Raw genomic sequence first — 21,922 nt, forward strand, 5'->3', positions numbered from 1 at the left:
CAGAATCAACTTGTGTGAGGCCAGAAATGCTTCCAAAAGTCCTATAATTTACAGCACAGTCTCCCACAACAAGAATATTTCTGGTCCTAATTGTTAAATGTACCACAGTTGTGAAGCCTTTGTTTAGAGTGAGCAGTGAGTTTTCCTTAACTGAATAGAGGAGACATAATTATAGACCAAGTATAGGATTATAAGAATCTGCATGTTATTGTCAGAAGGTTTGTTTGCATTTAAAAGTATAGGAAGGAGCTGGGTGAGTTGGTGCACTCCTGTAATCCCAGCAACTCTGGGCTGGGGTGGAGGATTGCAGGTTCAGGGCCTGCCTGGGTAACCAGGAAGACCCTGTCTGAGGTGGGGGAGGGCTGGGGATGTAGATCAGTAGTAAAGCACCCCTGGGCTCAATCTTCAGGACCCCCCCTTGCCACAATATAGGAAAGTAATTGCTTATATGAATGGGTGTGTGTTTTCTTGAAAGGCAGGACTTTTAATTTTTACTGGAAATCTGGAGCAACCTTATCTTTGGGGATTCTTTCTTCAAATAATAAAGATAATATATTGTTCATTTAATTTAATTTGGTTGTTAATTGTAACCTAGAGTTTTGCTGTACTGGGTACTTTTCTACTCTCTCCAGTGTTTCCATGTTATTATTATGTCTTATGGAAAGAAGTGAGCTTTTGTAGTTGTCAGGGTCCCCCATCTTGGTTCTCAGTTTCTCCCAAGGCCTCTGGAGACTAGCAAGTGCCCCTTCTAGCTCTAAGCTATTTAGGGTGAGAGTGTTCACTCTGTGCCTCCTGCTCTGCTACCACAAAGGCTGCTTTCTGAATTTGACTTGTGTCCCATCACAGCTGTTCAGGCTCCTTCCATAAGGCATGTGTTCTGAGAATAAATATATAAACAGGATTGATTGTGTTTGAATATTCACAAAACCATAAATGTAGAGAATTCAAGAACCAAGAATGCAGAGATTCTTGAAGTCATTTGCTTCTGTGGTTGGATTTGGTCAAGTGGAAGGACTTTAAGCATGAACAGACTACTCTCAGTACCACGTTAAGTTTCAGATAACAACACTTTATTTCCACATGGGCCTGCAGGTCTGCTGACTCCACATTTCAGTGTCACTTTGCACCTTACTCGTTGTTCCAGGCATGTTTTGATGTGTTCTGCACAGCAGGTTGCTGTTGAAAGAATGCCTTATTTCTTAAGCAGTGCATACAAGTGTTGAGTGACATTTCCTTTTCCAGAGCAAAAGTCATTACATTTTCTTTCCCAGGCATGTTGATATGAAAGAGTTGAGGAAAAGAAAATTGATTTACCCTTGAAAGCGAGTTCCCCAGCTGTAGAATGCTTCCTTGGCTTTCTGTGGTGTACTGGCTGTAGCTGTCTCTGGTAGGCAAGACCCACAGGGTGAGCTGCTGCTTTTTGTCAGTGCAGAAGTGACAAGGTGGAAGCACTGGAGATGTGTCAGCTCCTTACTTAGACCTCAGAGATAGTGGATTGCAATGTTGTTTGCAGTGATACCAAGCCCTCTCTCCATCCCATGCTGGGGATTGAACCCAGGAACCTGCCACATCATGTTTGCTTAGCCTTGTGTTGGGTAACTTGGACTTATCCTTGAGAGGACGGGCTCTTGTATTTGGAGATGTAGCTCAGTGGTAGAACACTTTTCTAGCATGCATGAGGTCTTGGTTCGGGAGTCAGCAGTTTTAGTTCATAAACTAAGTGTAACACATTAGCTGTGTGATTTTGGTTAAACTGCTCAGCCTCTCTCTGTGCTTTACACTTGTGTTGGTAACGTGCACATAATAGCAGTACCTACAGAATAGGGGTTAGAGTTGGGGAAATAATATGGTCTGGTTTGGTTTGCATGTTTTTCCTGTTATTGTCTTTCACTCTCAGATGTGTTATTTTAGATGATAAATTATATTGTCACCCTTGTGGTGGAGATGAAGTGAGCTAATGTGCAGAGTGTTTAGTGTGTATTATGGGCCCAGTGAGTGTCAGAGCTTTATGATTTTAGGCACTTCCATTATCCATTCTATCTTCTCTACTAAACTTACTCCCTACCCCACCCTTTCAGGATAGCTGTCTAAATGAGTGCTGAAGTTTCTCCCACCAAATGGCTTTCTCCCTTTCTTTGCTTCTCCTTGTCTTAGTCAGGGTTTATGAGCCGACTCAAGTACCACTTTAGTAATTAATGAAATATTTTCTTTCCCAAATTAAAGTCTCATCATAATGCCATTTTTATTGACTTAGCTAATGTGTGAGAGGGAGAAAAGGAAGATTCTTTGTCTTTGTGTGCTGTTAGGATGTGGAAGATTCCTTGTCTTTGTGTGCTGTTAGGATGTGAAATACAGGAGAGGGCAAGATGGCCAAGGGCTTATTCCTCATGAAATTTTTAGCTTGAGGTGGAGAGAAAAGTTAATCAAGTCACAGAAATAAATGTAAAAGGTACAGACGGTGAATGTGCTTTGAAGGGAGTCTAACATTGTAATCTGGATGAGAATGGCTATCCTGAAGAAGCTGCTGGTGAGCCATGACCTAAAGGAAGAGAAGAGGTACGAGGTACATAGGCTAGGAGAGAAGCAGAGCAGGGACACAGCAGGCCAAGTATGCACAGAGGATTCGGGAACTGTTCAGAGACCTGAGCAAGCATTGCGGGGGCTGGCTTAGCAGATAATGCAGGAGAGGAGTGTGAGATAAAGGCCTTGCAGAACATTGGAAGGATTTGGGTAATTATCTAGGGGGAAAGTCACTAAAGTATTGGAGGTGGGGATTGACATAATGCCATTAGCCTTTTGATGAAAGTACCCTGAATTGTGGGGTCTGTAGAACTGGATTTGAAGAGAGTATCATTGGAGTGGCTCTGAGGAGGGCCTAGAGAGGGGGGCCTTAACTCATGAATTGGGGTCCTTGTCAAACCCAGCAGAAAGGAATTTTAAGACATGGCAGAGACAAACAGTTTTGTTAGAAAAGCAAGGAGTACACAAGCATAGGAGAATGTAGACAATTTTGAGGGTGAAGGGTGAGAAGTGCTTTGGGGGGACTCAAGCTCTTTTGGGGGGGGGTTGTATTGGAGATTGAACCTGTGGATGCTTTATCCCTGAACTGCATCCCCAGCCCTTTCTTTTATTTATATATATATAATATATTTATTTATTTTTTTAGGTGTAGATGGACACAACACAATGCCTTTATTTTTATGTTGTCCCGATCATGCTAGGTGAGTGCTCTGCCACTGAGCTGCAATCCCAGCCACCTCAGCCCTTTTTATTTTGAAACAGGATCTAGCTAAATTGCTTTAGCTGGCCTTGAATTTGTGATCCTCCTGCCTCAGCCTCCTAAATGGCTGGGATTACAGGTGTATACTGCTGCACCTTACTCAAAGTTTTAAAAGGAAACTTTGTAAGGGACAGGTATTGGAAGATATGTGGGGATGACATCAGTCTGGCGATCATAGATAATTTATGGTGATATGGCAGTTCTTAGGATGCTTAGGCTGATGTCTTTTCTGTTATCTAATAGATATGGTCTCCCATATTGCACACTTTATTTATCTATTTAATATTTGTTTTACTTTTAGGTGGACACAATAACCTTTATTTTATTTTTATGTGGTGCTGAGGATTGAATCCAGTGTCTCACGTGTGCTAGGCAAGCGCTTTACCGCTGAGCCACAACCCCAGCCCTATATTGTACCCTTTAAAGAAAAATTTCATAAGAAGGTGAACTTCTAAGATTGTGAGTGAATATTTGTAAATTTCCCAGAAATTTGGGAGTTGACAGGCCCTGAGAAAACTGGCCTGGGGAGGTGGTATTTTAAAAAAAAATTCTCAGCAGGTTTTCACATGCATCTGGAGCACGAGAAGTTTGGCAAACCAGTACTTTGTGGATCACCTGTGTTTTGGGTGGTATCTGAGGGCTGATGGATGCCCATGATGACCAGGAAAAAGTAGAGGATGAGAAGAGGGCTCCAGACTGTGAATTGGATTTGAGACAGGGAGAGATTTTTTCTGTGGGAGTTGTTTTGTAGAACATGATGTGATAGGTGTCCCTGTCTTTATGGATTTGCAGTGGGTGGAGAAGTGACAGTTGGTATCAGTGGTGGGATCTGTGGGGACTGTAGTATAGGCAGGATGGGGCTGAATGAGAGGCTGGGTTTTGGGTGGACCTGGAAGGCTTTCTGGATCTGGATAGCAGAAGTTCTGAGACTGCTGGTGAACAGAAGTTAGGCTAAAGGGAGTGTGATTCTAGGCACCCAAGGAGTATCTGGAGGTGTTAGCCTATAGGAGGGATAAAGGTGACAACAGTAGGGGAAAGGTGAGGCTAGAGAGGTGACAGGGTGGTCAGGACTTGACCTGTAATCTTTGAAAAGGAATGGTGGGCTTTGAATTGTACGCCTTAATTGGTCGATTGTTTGGTATATGAATTATATCTCAATAAAGCTGTTACCCTTGCCCTCTCCAAAATAAAAAACAAAACAAAATAAACGTGGCGGGGGCATTTGTTGGATGGCTGCTCTGGAGGACAGATTGGGATGAAGGCAGAAGGAAAGTTGTGCAATCACAGGAACTTCTTAAAAGCAGTTATATGAATCTGGAGGGAGAATGATGACTTGAAATAGGCACGTGAGGATGGAGCACTGGGCAAGTGCTAAAGATGATCAGGAGCAAGATGGCTGGTGTGTGGTTAGGCATTTGGAAAATGCAAAGATTTCTTGCTATGGGGAACGAGGAATAATTGATCAGATTTCACTCACTGTATTTTGTGTAGAAGCCAGGTGTCCTTCAGAGAAGCTGGCTTGATGAACTGAGATGATTAGAACTCAGGGACCAAAAGCTCAAGAGGGAGGGAGGGTCAAGCTTTTTTTGATAAGTGAATTTTAAACATGATCTAAAAGAAGTTATTTTTGAATTTTTACTTCATTCATAGTTAATTCTGCATGATTCATTTCTTAATCCTGTAATGGGAAAGATAAGTTTCCTGCAGATAGAGATGTTTTGGCAACCTTTCTTTCTTGCATAGCACAGTGTGCTATTGACTGTTACCATCTGTGGCAGATCAGAAGTCATGGCTAAAGTAAGTATATATTACCTAGAGTTTGCATTTGTGAAGCAGTTTGCAATTTGTAAGTGCATGTACACATGGCATACTTAATTCTTAGCAGTAGCCTTATGAAGTTAACCAGGTGTTGTCTTATTTTACAGCAGTGCAAGTGTGACTCAAGATAGGTAGAGTGATTTACCTAAAGCACACAGCACATGTTTAGACCTTGGATTTTGCCTTCCCAGTCCATTGTTAAGCATTTCTATCATAGGGTCGCATTTTCTGGGACAGCTTCAGTGGTGACAGGAAGTGGTTTCCTTAAATGAGGTTTGAATTGAGCATGCCTAAAAGTTTTGGTACTTTGTCTTGGTTTTCAGAAGTATGTGAGGTGTTTCTTTCTTCATTTTGAAGAGGTAAAAAGATGTTTGTAGAGGTTGAACTAACCCAAAGTAAAGCTGCATCATTGACTGTTGAAGGCCTTGACCCTGGTTAGATTAAAACTAAATTAAGTCAGCTGGCTAACTTTTATCAGTTAAGATAAAATCACATACTTTAGTTTGGTAATCAGGAAACTAGTAAAAGGAATGTCCTTTTTATTTCAGTGAACCCTGGAGTACTGCTTTTGGAAATGTATAATTTATGAATTTGTATTATGTATAGTCCTACTCAAACATGAAGAATAAATGTTTTTGTGAGTGCTAAAAATTTTATCAGAAATTTTATTTCATTAATTTCTTGGTGATCCATCTCATTTAGTCTCATGGCTTTACAAATCAAATTAAAATTAAACCTTTGACACAGGTGTGTGGATCTCTTTTGTTTATGGCCTCTATTCACTCCCTGGAATATAAACTCTATGAAGTCAGAGATTTTCTTATGTTTCTCTATTGTTTCCTAACACCAAGAGCAATAAATAGCACAGAGTAAGCATTCACTGGACATTTATTCAATAAATGCCTGACACTCATGAATCTGAGTTGTGTTCTAGATTATGGATTGCTTTCCTATTATTGTTATTTAAAGTATGTTATACTGTGTTTCCTGCTTCACTAGGAGATGGATACATCTTCATATTTTTGGCTTTTCTTACTGAAGAAAAACATCATTTTACAGGGGAAAGAAGTAAGGCAGAGTGAGTTTCCCAAATATGTGTTTGTGAATTATCAGCATATGTTAACATGTAGGAAAGAGGGTGCCTGTGAAGGGTTGGATCCCCAGCAGCCCAGGGAGCAGACCAGATAGGATTCACATTGTAAGAGCTGCTGTAGAATCCTGCCTTGCTCATTGGTTGTGTAGCCTTGTGCAGGCAAGCTGCTTTGTAGTCTGTAAAGTGGAGATGACAGCTTCTGTCCAAGTCACATTACAGAGTTGTTGAAAGAATCAAGTTAGGGATCTGCTTCATAAACCTTAGGTTGCTATAATGATGACTGTTTTTGTATTGCTACCCTGTAGATCATTATCATCAAGTAGAAGCCACAGCTGTCCTTGGTATCATTTGGTTCCTCTCTGGGTCTCTTTTTTTTTTTTTTTTTTTCAAAGATAGCAATATTATGAGTCACTGTATACTGAGGCTTGGAAAAAATTTGATTAATATGTTAAGTGCAGAGGAGAAAAAAAATATATCTCTAATGAGCTATATTTTAGAGCCAGGTAAAAGAGGTAATTGGATTTACTTTGGCTTTGTATTACCCATGTTCTTAATTATCTGAAACTTGACTATAATGTATCTTTATTACACATTGTAAATTTATACATAAATAACATAATATAACTGGGTGTGGTGGTTGCAGGCCTGTGATCTCAGTGACTCAGGAGGCTGAGGTAGGACAATTGCAAGTTCAAGGACAGCCTCAGCAACTTTGTGAGACCCTGTCTGAAAATAAAAAGAGAGCTGGGGTATACCTCAGTGGTAAATTACCCCAGTGGTAAATTAATTCAATTGCCAGTAACCCCCAATAAGAAAAAGAATATATATTAAATATGAATTTATATATCTATTGTATAAATATAGCCAACATTTACATAAACAGAAACAGTGATCTTATATTAACCCATATGCTGGATTTCATTTTGTGAGTGTCTTCTCCATTAATGCGGAAATTTAGAAGAATGTAAAAACCACATTCTTCTTCCAAATTTGAATTTTTTAACTTTCTTGCTCACTTTTGGCAAAAAGAACTCTTTTCTTTGTGAATAGAAATTGATGTATACTTTATATAGTGAATAGTATTTAATGTTCAATTGGATTTATTATTTTTTTCTTCTCTGAGTGCTAAAATAACATTTTAAAATAGAATTTTCTGGAACGGTTGTCTTGTTAATCCTAGGGAGAATGATCTTTTTTTTAAACCTATGAGAAGTATTTCCATTCTGAACTGCAACTTAGAGGAGCTTTCAGTTTACAATTCTCATCCTTTTTGGGCTCCTGGTAGACTTTGATAGATTTAGAATGTCAAAGAGTAATATGGATGAATCAATCTGGTAGTTATTTTTCTTATGTGATTGAGTTGTTCATGTTCTAAACTTACGCCTGATGGAAAAAAATAATATGTCTCTTTGTGTATTTTAAATTGCTAATACCAGTGGCGTGCCTGTCTGTTTAGCAGATGCTTCATTTGGGCAATGGAATATGCCTAGGAAACTGAAGGCCTGTCTGAGAATAAGTCTCTGATGTGAAAAGAAGTGATCTGGTTTGTACTGCATGCTTCTGGTCTTTTGACCTGCTTATAGTTGGTCGGTGTGACTGTCCCTTCCTTGATACCATCCAAAGGTGTTGATTAACATTGTTTTATTCTGAATTTTTAAGGGTGTTTGACTTGCTTATGGGTAGGTGTGATGTTAGATTTGATCCATAAATTTTGGGAAGTCTGTGATAATTTTTATGGTTTTGGCATGATCCAAGAGAATTTCTCTGCATCTAAGGCAAATGGATTTCTGTTGTTGTATAAGTAAACAGGATTGATCTTTTATTTGTTTGCATGTGGTGTTTCCTATCTGGCCTTCATGGCATGAGAAACAGATGGTTCTCAGATTGATCACTTGCCTCCTTTCTTTGCATTTGAGCATTGAGCACAAGAATCCCAAGCTCTTCTTAGTTCTGAACGTGTGGCATCTAGATAGTGTTAATAAAGATTGTTGAGAAAAAGAGATAGGCTATCAGGGAAGATGGTGGGAAATTATACAAGATAAATTATTGGTTTTTAGGAGTCTCAAACTGACTTGTAAACAAAAAGTGTTTTTTAACTTATAATACAACTTTTATAAGAAGTATGTTGAGTTGGGACTTGGGGAATTCTCTGTTCTCATTGCAGGCCCTTAAAAACTTCAGACTTTTCTTGTTAGGTTTAGTTCTAGAGGAATTTATTGGGGAAGCAATTAATAGTGGGAATTTGGAAGAATGTGAAAACCACATAATAGTCCCTAAAGCTAGAAGGTTGTTTTTAGAAGCAGTTAGTTTTGTTAAGGCAGAAATAATAAATCTTTTGAGAAACCAATTTTCTGAGACATAACTGAGAAAATGTGTAAGATATAATTAAAGGTAGTTGAAAGGCCCTTGTTTTGAAGCTGTCATTTTCATTTGAGCCAGATGTTGTGTTTATTCTTGTAAGGAGCTCTGGAAATTTAGAGTAGTAGGCTGAGTCTTCACAAGATAGTGCACTATGTGACATCCTGGAATGTTCCCCACAGCTGTCCAAATTATTATTTTTTCAGGTGGAAATAATTTTATTGCATGTTCTTTCCTTCTTTATATTGTGGGTTATGAAGTTCCTTTGGAAATTATTCCTGTTATATATTGACCACTGGGGTATACTTTACATTTTCTTTAAAAAGGAGAAAACAGTTGGTGTACAGAAATATAGTTTACTCATATATGTACAGACAGTTTTTATTCTTGATAGAAGAAATCCCCTGACCACTTGCTAGTTGAGCCCAAAAGCTGTATGTTGAAACTGCATGTCACTTGTTCTAGTTCCTAACGATGGCCTGTGGGAAGAGTTAGATCTAAAGCATGACTGATAGAACTGTTAAACAAAACATTATTTAAAGGAGGAAATAAGAGGAAACATTAAAGTAAAACCAATTTCTCCCTCTTTCCCCCCCACTCTGGTAGCATTTTTGAAACGTCGGGGTTGTTGGAGTGGTTGGATTTTCCCTGGAATTGAGTGAGAAATTCAGAAGACTGAAGCCCAGGCTTACTGTCTACCTTTCACGGAGGCCTAGCCGTGAGAGGACAGAAGAAGGCACGTGGAGAATCATGACAGCAGACAAAGACAAAGACAAAGACAAAGACAAGGACCGAGACCGAGACCGGGACCGAGAGAGAGAAAAAAGAGACAAAGCAAGAGAGAGTGAGAATTCAAGGCCACGTAGGAGCTGTACCTTGGAAGGAGGAGCCAAAAATTATGCTGAGAGTGATCACAGTGAAGATGAGGACAATGACAACAATAGTGCCACCACAGAGGAGTCCACAAAGAAGAACAAAAAGAAACCACCAAAAAAAAAATCTCGTTATGAAAGGACAGATACAGGAGAGATAACATCCTACATCACTGAGGACGATGTGGTCTACAGGCCAGGAGGTAAGGAGCCCTTGAGTTGCCAGGGTGCTTGTGGGAGAGGTTAACCACAGTGTGGAGAGAAGGTAAACCCTGCATTATGGTGAGGAGGCCTTGAACTAGGCAAGCAGACAGTAGTTTGGGTAGTGAACGCGGGAGCCACTTTCTTGCTTGTGTCTTTATTGATTTGGCTTCCTGTCCTGGTTGTGCATTTATAAATTCTTCCCTTGTTTTCCTCATGCTGCTTGCTCTCTCATTTAATTCTATGCTTAGTATTTTTTGTCTTTTTGGATCCATCCTTGCTTTTCATCTTCAACTACAAATTGGGCTGTGATGACCCTGCAGAATGAAAAACATACATGGCAAACTTGAGTAAACCCGAAGATGCTTGAAATCACAGTTTTACATGGGAACAACATTGACCAGAGCTAGAAAGTTATTTTTAATGGCCTCCTGACCAAGATTTATTTATTTATTTATTGTTATTTTTTGGGTGGGGTGGGTACATGGGATTGTGAACTCAAGAGCACTGGACCACTGAGCCACATCCCCAGCCCTATTTTGTATTTTATTTAGAGTCAGGGTCGCACTGAGTGCTGAGGCAGCCTTTGAACTCGCAGTCCTCCTGCCTCAGCTTTTCAATCTAGTGGGATTACAGGCACGTGCCACTGTGCCACCGTGCCTGGCCTGACCAAGGTTTATTGTTCCCCTTGACCTCCTTTCCCAAATAATTGAGCTTCAGGCTCACTAATAAGTGATAATACATGTAGTTTAACTAACCTGCATGGTTTTCTAGAAAATAAATTTTGACCCCTGAGAGTTTTGAAGTTTATGGCTTTGCTCAAGGAGGCAGACCCAGCTTTTAACTGAGATGCTTGGAAGTGAGTGTTTCGGAATGTGTTGGACACCAGTGAAGACATTTTTCATATAGGAGCCATAAAAACAGTGAAAGTCATTTTGTTTGAATTACTTACACTGCTGAGTAGTGACAACAGTTGCATAGATTTAATTAATAGGTCACTCAGTCTAATGTTTTTCCAAGACAGGGATTGAAGGACTTAACTATGTTATGTCATTAACCTGCCACAGTCATTTTAATGGTGCTGTAGCTGTCTGAACTTCACAAAAAGTTCCAAACTATATTTTGGTACCATTGGAATTAGTTTTGATTTTCAAAAGATAACCAGTATCAGAATTTACACAGACAAACCTGTATTCACAGCTATGATTTCTTGGTTGAAGATCAACAAAGAAGATATGTATGTGACATCGAATTGGAGGTTTAGTGGTAGAGTACTTTATCACTGGTATTCAGTGATAGAACACTTGCCTAGCATTCATGAGGACCTGAGATGGATCCCCAGCTCTGCAAAAAAACACAGAGAAACAAGAACAGAAACAAAGGTGAAGGTTTTAGAGAAGTTGGAGTTTTGCTATGGAGATTTAATCTCATGTAGGTTGTACTATCGGTATTTAGATATTGGACAGTAAGAATGCTTCAACATTGTTCACTAAGGGCCTGTTTACTTCTAAATCCTGAGAAAGGAACAGAATATGTTTAAACTCATTCAGATAATTATTACATTGTGATAAAAATAAGGGAAGTCATTGCCAGCCCCCACCCCCCACCCCCCACCCCCTGCCCTGAGGAGTAGGGATTTAACCCAGGGAAGCTGTTGCCACTGAGCATCATTTCGACCCTTTTTATTTTGAGATAGGCTCTTGCTAAGTTGCTTTGGACCTCAGTAAGTTACTGAGGCTGGTCTTTAACTTGCAGTACTGCCTTTGCCTCCTGAGTCTCTGGGATAACAGGCATGTGCCACCACACCCAGCTCCTTTTCTCTTGATATAACGTGTTAGCACATTTAATATGTGGTCCTTCCTTGTCCAAATACCAGTTGCTGCATTTAGTGTCAATGCCAGCCTTTCTCACCTTGTATAAGATGGGATGTTCCTTTTTTTTTTTGGGGGGGGGGTAGAGCTGAGGATTGAACCTAGGGCCTTGTGCGTGCAAGGTAAGCACTCTACCAACTGAGCTATATCCCCAGTCCTGGGACATTAGTTTTGTGTAGTGTAGACCATTCACCAACATGTTAGTAGTCAGATATGTGCAGGAAATGCTCCCCAAACTGTCCCCTCATGAGTTGTATAATCAATGACTCGAGAAGCCCTGCAGTTAAGGAAACATCTTAATATGAAAATCACCTGCTGTTTTCCCCATTTATGGGATCATGGCACCCTGTTTCTGTGGCTTTCTCCCTAAGAAAAACTAGTTTTGAGAAGACGAGTTTGGGAAATGTTGTACATTCTTCTTGCACATGTTACACAATGACAGGAAGTCTTCCTTTCTTGACCTTTCCAAGAATCTGTGGAAGTACATTGCTAAAGGAGCATTTGTCAACAGTTCTTTACAATACTTTTATTCATTCACTATTTATTTGTTTATTTGTTTGTTTGTTTGTTTATTTTGCTGAGGAGTGAATCCAGTGCCTCGTACATGTGAGGCAAACGCTCTGCCACTGAGCCACAATCTCAGCCCTCAAATGGTTCTTTTTTGAAAATTAAAAAAAAACAAAAACAAAAACAAAAAAAAAACCTCACAACACAAACAACTTTTAATTGGTTCTTTTTAGTTATATCAAATGAAGTGCTTTGGGAAGTAATGTGTACAGTCAGGCATCTCTCAATATAAATGGGGGACTGGTTTCAGTCCCCTTTGGTTACCAAAGTCTGCAGATGCTCAGGCCCTATATAACATGGTGTATGTGCACATAACCTATGCACATGCTCCTGATTATGCACTGCTCTAGATTACTTACATAATACATTGTAAATGCTATGTACATAGTTTGCTCTACTTTGTTGTTCAGGGAATAATAGAATTTCCTAATAGATACTGCTGTGGCATTCTATATCTTTCCTTCTAGCACTTGAAGCAGTAATAATTTTTTATTTATTTTCATTATTTTAGAATTAATATCTGTCTCCTTCCTCCAGAATGGCAAATCTGTTTTTGCTTATCATAGAATTTCAGGCATCTTTGACAGAAGTTTATACATAGTGGGTATTGCATAATACTTGTGGAATACATAATTTCTAAAAACATTTTTTAAAAAACTTACTATTACTGATGTTAGCCCTGAAATCCTGTCTTGAATCATTTATTTCCCAGTGAATGATTTAACAGACTCATTAAAAAACACCACCACCGGGCTGGTGTTGTGATTCAGCGGTAGAGTGCTCTACCTAGCTCGCGTGAGGCCCTGGATTCGATCCTCAGCACCACATAAAAATAAATAAATAAAGGTATTGTGTCCAACTACAACTAAAAAATAAATGTAAAACAAAACAAAACAAAAACAAACAAACAAAACAAAAAACAACAAAAAACAATACCACCACCAACAACAACAATATCAAAAAGCCCAAAACATTGTGTGGCTATGTACCATTCTTGTGATCTTACTTCTTTGTCATCTTTCATCTGTAACTCTACTGTTCAGAAGACTGTCACAGTAATGGATTGATTTATTACTCGGCTGTGTGCTGCCAGATTTCCCTTCTGGGCTTCCTGAGCATGGGATATCAATTTCTAGTTTACTGTAGGTGGCGTATTAATTTCTTTCTGCTACTTTCAGTAAATACTAGGGAGTTTCATTCATCTATTCCTGATCCAGGTAGAAGTGGTCAGAAAGTTAAATTCTTATTGGGGGGGGCACTAAAAATTTTGGCATGTGTGTTGTCTGTTATTTGGATAAGGAACCAAGTTCTTGCAGAACCAGTTAATTGTAATATAAGTGACTTTTTAAAAAAAAAAAGGAAGACGGGCTGGGGATGTGGCTCAAGTGGTAGCGCGCTCGCCTGGCATGCGTGCGGCCCGGGTTCGATCCTCAGCACCACATACAAACAAAGATGTTGTGCCTGCCGAAAATACTAAAAAATAAAGATTAAAAAATTCTCTCTCTCTCTCAAAAAAAAAAAAAAAAAAAAAAAGGAAGATGTTCTTTGAAACATGCTTCCTGTTAAGCTGGTTCTCTCTTGCTTGTATTCTGTCATATCAGCTTATAATTTTGTGACTGCTGTTACTTTAGATATAGTCCTTGGATGACAGAAATCTGCAGTGCATACAAGAGAGGGAAAGGAAAAAAGTCAAAATTCAGGGTTTTTTTTTGGGGGGGTGGGGGTGGAGGGATTACAGGTACTGGGGATTAAACCCAGGGGCACTTTACCACTGAACTATATGTTCCCCCAACTCAGCCCTTGTAATTTTTAAATCTTGAGACAGGGTCTCACTGTGTTGCTCAGACCGGCCTGGAATTCGTAATCCTAATTTAGCCTCCTGAGTAGTTGAGATTACAGATGTGCACCATGGCATCCAGCCCCAAATTTGAGTTTTTCAAGTTTTTATCATCTATATGCATCTACAGATATCAATTCTAAAATAATAGAAATAAATGGAAAATGATTACTGGTATAAGTGCTAGAAGGAAAGACATAGAATGCCGTGGCACTAACTATTAGAAAATTCTGCCTTTTCATGAACAAAGTGTGAAATTTAATTTTTTATGAAGATAAGTTTTATATATAAGAAACAAAGAACTGAAGTTTGTGGTTATGGAACTTTAATTTGGTCTAGAACATTGCCTCCTTTTTTATCACTTTTTTATCAGCTTTAATTCACTGAAAATATTCATAGGTGTTATCACTGAGGCAATCACAGTTATTTTACTCTGTTTCAATTTTAATTACTAATATCTAAAACAAGTCACACATCTTGTTTCATACAATTATATATATGTAAGTTACAGAAAGGCTAAGATGGCCACAGGGTTTCAGGGTCATGCACAGACCCTTGAAACAAAGGCAAGGAGCAGGTACAACTGCAAAGAGTCACTGCAGGTGGTCACATAAGGGTTTTAGCCCACCAGTTCACATGGCAGAGTAGAGGGAGTGTCCTAGGAACAAGTGGTTTCACAGTGCCAGCTGCAAGTGTCAATTCAAAATGGTCCATTTGTCACAGGAGAAATCTCATTGAACTGAAGCCCAATACAGAGTTGGAGTTGCTGTGGCATTGGTCCTGGGCAAAGGTTCTGATAAGTGACCAGGAGACAGGGTCAGTGTGTTGCTGTACCGCTATCGTACGTGTCCTTCCTTTTATGTGTTTCAGAAGAGAGTTGCATCATTCAGTGGTATGATGTGTTTGATGAGCTCAGAGTCAGGTGTGGTTTCTCTGATATTGTGTTTGATATGCCCAGGATCTGTGTGCTTCTGACTTAATTTATTAAGCTCACAGGGGGTCATTTTTTGTTAGCATTATTACTGTATCAGTTTATAATTTATGATTGTGCTGTGCATCTGGGTGTTGTTCAGTAAGTTCTATGTGTCCAATGTCTAGTGGTCATCTATTGTCGGGTTATCACATCACTCTGCCTTCTCACTTGAATTCAAAATACAGCAGCTCATGTCAAACTACTATTCTCTACAACATGGAGTAACTCAGAGCAGGGCACGGCCTGCTCCTCGTAACACCTCACTAGAAGTACAGGCAAAGAGCCATTCATACAAAATACAAATAACCAATCAATGAAAGATATTTAATCTTTGTAATAAATCAAAGAAAATACAAATTGAAACACAGGAAGGTAGGTATCACAATAGCAGACAAACAGAAGTTCTAGGATTGCAAAACAGATACCAGAATGTGAATGGCATTCTGCCCTTGGGGCCACAGTGTGGGCCCCAATACCAGCTCTACCAATTTCAGACTGGGAGATCTTGTGGCTAGGAATAACTCAATCATGAGCCCCTGATAGGAGGAAGGTTTCTAGTGCCACCTGAACTAGGTTGTCACAGATGCTCAGGTCCTTTTCCTTACCTCTTCCTACCCTTGCACAAGTATAGGTTTTACCATAGATTTTAGGAATGGGTTCATGGACCCTGTGGGGAATTCCAGCCCAAGGGCCACTCGAAGACACCAGTCCATGTGCCTTTGAGGAAAATTAAATTGGCTGTGACTTCTGGAAAAACCAGGAATTTGAAAACAATAGAATCCAGGATTTGTGAGGGCAAACTGGCTCACCCTGAGTTAACAGGCCTCTCAGAATTCAGCAGGTGTCTCTGTACTTCCTTTTTTCTCCTTAAGCAACATCCCCCCCCCGCCCCCCACAGGCAATACAAACAAAAATTTGCTTACCAACAGCTTTGTTTTTAAACTGCTCTGAGGAGATAATAAACCAGGATTTTTCACTGGCTTCCCACTGGCTTTTGTGTTGCACTTGGGCACATTCCCCAGGATCAATGCTATTAAAGCAGTTCCCTCACCTCTTGGCTTTCTTTGGAGCTCAGCCCAGTACACCTGACTTCTCCTGTTCACTTCCCTGGCATTGCCCCTTTTTATGTGCAAAATTTTCTGTTTTTAGGAATTGGGACTTGAACTGGATAATGACCTGGAAAGTAGAAGTGATTATACATTGAATACTAAAGGGTTAATTTCTTTTGATTCATGTTGAATTTAATCTGGGAAAAATCCAAATTAGGCAAAATGAGACCTGTGAGTCTAATTTGAATTAAAATGGAATATACATATTTTAAAAAATTATTAAAAGTAGACTTACCAAATTGATGAGTGGTTGCAAAAGAGTCTAATAGTATATGATTCCTTTTACATAGCATTTAAGAACAGGCATGGCTAATCTTGGGTGTTTGACAGTCAGGAGAGGCTGGACTGTGGGCCAGATGTCCGAGTGCAGTGTGGGAAAGCAGGCTGTGGTGATGCTGTTCACATGGGTTTGTTCACTGTGTGAACATTTACCATGCTTTGCACTTTCCTCTGTACGTGTTGTACTTCAGTGAAAAGTTTACTAGAAAAGAAAAGTTAAACATGGAACTTTTCTGAATGGATAATTTCCCTTTCAGTCTTTAAAGTTCCTATTTTAAGAGGGAAGGGAGTCCTGGCCTTTACCAAATGGTGCAACCTCACATTTAGCTACTGATTTTTTTTTTTTTTCACTGATGCGCTATTCTGTGATTTAGAGGCTGCATTTAGTTTTAGTCTTCATTCTCTGAGGCATTGAAAGCTTGTCTTAAAGAAATCACTCAAACACTTCTTCCTCCAGATAAAGTTAAACAAAACCCTGGCATTTTGGTTTTCCAGGACTAATATTTAGAAGGAATTTAGGTGGATATGACATGCATATCTCCTTGAGACATTCTTATTTTGAGGTGTCTTATTTTGGGGTACAGTAAAAGTTTTGTGATGATTGGAACCTGAATTTTGGCATAAAGGAAACTGAATTCCTGCTTATAATTTGTTATTACTTGAGAGACCTAATGTCAACCTGGCAAAGCCTTCCTGTGAATTGCCAGCAGGAGAAAGCCCATGGTCTCTGTCCAGCACACCAAACCTTCTGTGAGCTGTCATTCATTTCCACAGTCATCTGCAGGTCTTTTATTTGGGAGGTGGTGATAGTTTGACAGGGCTGCTACAACAAAACACTGGTGTGGGAAACAGGAATATGTTAGTTTGTAGTTCTGGAGCCTAGAGACTGGCAGGGTCATATTCCCTCTGAAGGAGCTGGGGAAGAAGCTGTTAGGGACACTCACTTGTCTTAAAGTTTGTGGTGGCATGATTTTAGTCTTCACTTAGCATTCTCCTTATATACATATCTCTTTTGTCTTTTCAAAATTTTTCCTGTGTATAAGGATACTAGCAGTATTGGATTAGGGTCTACTCTACTTCATTTAACTCATTACATCTGTAGCATAATTATGACTTTATTAAATGTGCAACTACTCTATTTTACCAATATTCCGAGATGCTTTCTGAGGTAATGGGGATCAGGATATTGTTATATAAATTCAATGTATAATAGGCAGGCAGACCTTTGTTGCTGGGTGGACTGAGGTTTGAGTTACCCAGGGCCAAGTGACTGCATTATCTCTTATTTATGTTCCCTTAGAAATTGCATTTATTTTTCAGTACATCATAGTGTGCCAGTTTTTAATTTCTGTTGATATTTTATGTTCTTTCTGAACTCAGGGAAAATTCCCTTTTAATGTATATTAGGAATCACTTTAACACTGAGCTACAACCCCAGCTTTTTAAAATTTTTTATTTTGAGACAGGGTCTCACTAAGTTGCTGAGGCTGGTCTGAACTTGCGATCTTCCTCCTCACTGGGATTACTGGCATGTGTCATTCTGCATAGCCAAAAACTTTTTTAAAGGGAAAAAGAAAATGTGATTTCCTGGCCTGAGAGTTTGATGTGAAATGTATAATGCATTACAGTTCAACAGGAGGAGCAGAGGAATTAAATTTCAACTTAGTTAATTGGAAATGATTTGGATCTTCTACTAAAGTGACAGGTGTGTGGTGGCACATACCTATAATCCCAGTGACTTGGAGAAGCTGAGGCAGGAGGATTGCAAGTTAAAGGCCATCCTCAGAAATAGTGAGATCCTGTCTTAAAATGAATTTTAAAAAATGGTAGAGTATTTGTCCCCTGGGTTCAGTCCCTAGCACTGCAAATTAATTAATTGATTGATTGATTGATTGATTAATTAAGTGTTGTGTTTGTTTGCAAAGAGAACTGTGAGCTTATTGGGTCTAAGTAGAAAGTCATGAGGGAGTATCAACCATGGATGGTACTCATCACCATTTTTTCTAGTGCTGGCCTTGCTTTTCACATATTGTTTCTAGTTCTTAAAATATCCCTGTAAGACATAGGCTTTCTTTCCCTAATATATAGATGAAACAAAGGCTCAGAGGCCAGGGTTATATGGCTAGTGTGTAAAATGGCACAGACCTGTGAGAACTGGTTAAAACCAAGAGTGACTGTACATATGCATAAATACAAAATACACATATGAAAAAGGGGGATAGTGCTGGGCATGGTGGTACCTGCCTGTAATCCCATCCGTTTGGCAGGAAGATCACAAGTTCAAGGTCAGCCTGAGCAATTTAGTGAGGCCATAAGCAATTTAGCGAGACCCTTTCTCAAAAATAAAAAGTGCTGTGGTTAGTGGGAACTACTGACCACTGTACCTGGATGCTCCCGTGGAATAGGTGCCCTTCAGTTTTTCCCTGCCCTTGCTGTCAGTCAACTGGATTGAACCCAGGACTCACATGTAGTAGGTGAACACAGTCCCAGAAGAGTAATTTCAGTTGGTTCAGCTTGAATTCCATGTCTGTATCACCCCAGTTTGTTTCCTATAAACCTGTACATGATGGAGCTCAGGTAGTTCCCCACAACAAAATTAGGGAACAGTTCAGTTTGCAAATGGACACATGGTCCCCGTTGCATTCGCTTGATCAGAACACTGCACTAAAGCCCAGTGTGAGAACTTGTTATCACATACAGATGTTTAGAAATAGTTTGTTTTGCTATGTGTGTGAGATTGGTAAATCGAGGACTGACATCGAGACATGCAGTGCAGTTTGTGCTGGTTCATATGTAGCTTTCTTGGTCAAGAGGAGTGTGGGTAGAGGAGGTAAAATTATGATATATAATAACATGGCATAATGTGGGATTGTGTTTTATCAGGAAAGGAAGAAAGAATTTAAAATTTCAGTCTGACCATGGCACAGGCAAGGACCCTTTCATTTCTATTTAAAATTACATGAAAAATGAGCACCTACTCCTTAGTTCCCTCCCTAGAGAGGTGCACTCCAAACTGCTGTGTTTACCTCCACAAAACCCCACTTTTTTTAATATTTATTTTTTAGTTGTAGTTGGACACAATATCATCTTTATTTTATTTATTTATTTATTTATTTATTTATTTATTTATTTATTTATTTATATGTGGTGCTGAACATTGAACCCAGGACCTCTCATGTGGTAGGTGAACACTCTACCGCTGAGCCACAACCCCAGCCCCCAAACCCCACTTTTTATCTGCATTGTTTTGGTGCCTTCAAGCCAGCATCTCAATCATTCTTGGGTACCTGCCCTGAAGGTAAGTGTATTTACTGATTTAAAACAAACAACCAACAACAACAATAATGGCCATTTGATTTCAGAGTTGCATAGCTTTTCAGTAGTCTGCCCTTCACCCTGTAGTTTATATAAACCTATTTATTTGCAGTACTGGGGGTTGAACCCAGGAGTGCACTACCATTCAGCTACATCCCCAGCTGGGATTACAGGCATGCACCATTGTGCTTGATGACATTTTGTGGTCCTTGACCAGCATCTCTGGTCAGGGACTACTCACCCATAACTACCTCTGTCCCTGGTCACTACTACTAGGTCTTTCTACTTACATTAGATCGGTATTTTTAGATTTCACATACAAGTGAGGTCATCATGCAGTATATGTCTTTCTGTGCCCAGTTTAGTTCACCAAGAAATATTCTCCAGGTTCATCATGGTATTGCGATGACAGGATTTTCTTCTGTTTAATAGATGAATAGTATTCTATTATTTATACACACACACACACACACACACACACACCACATTCATCTGTTGATGAACACTTAGGTTGATTCTATATCTTGGCTCTCATGAATAATGGTGTAATAACATGGGACTTCGGATGGTCTCTTCAACATACTGATTTTATTGCCTTTGGATGTGTAGCCAGTAGTGGTGTTTACTAGATCATATGGTTCTGTATTTATCTTTATAAACATAATATTTGTTTTTTATAAGATTTGTTTTTTAATTTAATTTTCACTTATTTTAAAATATATATTCTAAATTTTCCTGTTTATTGTTTCCTTTTAATAATTTGGTTTTTTTTAATTTTTAAAAGTCTATTAATACAAACCTTCCCCAAAACTTAACTCTTGTTATAAATTAATTGAACCTGTAAATGAGTGAACCTAAAACATTCTCTTAAGATATTTTAGTGCTGTGCCTAAACTAACCTAAGTTCCAACCTTGACCACAAATTTGAGTCAGTTACATACAGAGAGGCAGTACAGTATAATCTGCTGTGCATTTGTCTTTCATCAGTTAAACGGGTGAAAGAACCTTCAAGGGCTGTAATGGAGGTTTTCTACAAGCCAAATTATTTTAATTTATAAACAACAGAAACATCATATATATCCTGATTTCTTTTTTGTTTATTTTTGAATGGGCATCTTGCTTTGTTACCCAGACCCCCATTCAAAAATAATGGACTTGGTCTCCAAGTCCTGGGCTCAAGTTATCACAGAGGCCAGGTGTCCTGAAGAAGGGTCCAAAGAGTTCCCAAAGAGAAGGAGAACTTGACTTAGGACCAGTGGGTGCTTAGAATATGTGAAGGAAAAAAAAAATCAGCACCAGCCAGAAACATAGACAGAGGTTTATTTAGGAAAGTAGATGTACATTCAAGGGAAAATGTGGCCATCTGGTGAGTAAGAGATGCTGTTTTGGGGGTTTAGTATGGACAGCTATGTAGGAATGATATTAGTTTGGTGATCTCTCTTTTTTTTTTTTTTTTAAGAGAGAGGGGAGAGAGAGAATTTTTTTTAATATTTATTTTTCAGTTTTCGGCGGACACAACATCTTTGTTTGTATGTGGTGCAGAGGATCGAACCCGGGCCTCACGCATGCCAGGCGAGCGCACTACCACTTGAGCCACATCCCCAGCCCTCAGTTTGGTGATCTCAAAATGGTTTCTATTGGGCTGGTCAGGTTCAGGATCCGTAGACTGACATGGTCTTTGTTATATGATCAGTGGATAGTGCTGGAAAGTCTCCTGATTTATAGGTTCTTCAAAATAAACGAACAATCTAATTATTGAGGGGTTTAGTGCACAGATAGATCTACAGATTTCTCAAGGATTTAGGCCTGGAAGGAAGAGATTAGGGAGTGATAGGCCTGGAAATATATGTGGAACTTCTGAATAAAAATCCTGTTATTTTGATTCTTTCCTCCAGTCTCCTTTCTGTTTTTTGTTTCTTCTATCCTACCTTGAATTGATCCTCCTGCCTTAGCCTCCCAAATTGCTGAGACTAGAATTACACCACTACTCCAAGCCGGATTCCTCCCTTCCTCCCTCCCCTCCCCCTCCCTCTTCTTCCTCCCCCTCCCTCCCCTCCCCCTCGCTCTCCTCCTTCCCCCTCCCCTCCCCTCCCCTCCTCTCCTCTCTCTTCCTCTCTTTGTACAGGTCATCTCCTCCCCATTATCTATCTCTCCCTCCCTCTCTTTCTCCCTCTTCTTCTCCCCAGGGGCATTTAACCTCTGGGCCACATCCCTTGCTCTTAGAGACAGGGACTCACTAAGTTGCCTAGGGCCTTGCTATGTTGCTGAGGCTGGCTTTGAAATTGTCAGCCTCCTGAGCTGCTGGGATTACAGGCGTGTGCTACAGTGCCCAGCCCGATTTCTTTATAA

The 21,922-nt window shown here is 39.6% G+C and overlaps 1 protein-coding gene across 3 annotated transcripts in view; it reads left to right on the top strand.

Annotated features, from left to right (window-relative positions):
- RERE (arginine-glutamic acid dipeptide repeats) overlaps window positions 1–21,922 on the top strand; it is a 306,083-nt gene that overhangs the window by 29,995 nt on the left and 254,166 nt on the right. For all 3 annotated transcript variants that reach the window (XM_081305735.1, XM_081305737.1, XM_081305736.1), the window contains exon 2: window positions 9,156–9,624. In XM_081305735.1, coding sequence (XP_081161861.1) covers window positions 9,300–9,624 — 325 coding nt within the window. In that variant the 5' untranslated portion in view covers window positions 9,156–9,299. The remainder of the gene's footprint in view (window positions 1–9,155; window positions 9,625–21,922) is intronic.

Source organism: Spermophilus citellus (assembly GCF_964194105.1).
Source record: "Spermophilus citellus genome assembly, chromosome: 9".
Taxonomy (NCBI): domain Eukaryota; kingdom Metazoa; phylum Chordata; class Mammalia; order Rodentia; family Sciuridae; genus Spermophilus; species Spermophilus citellus.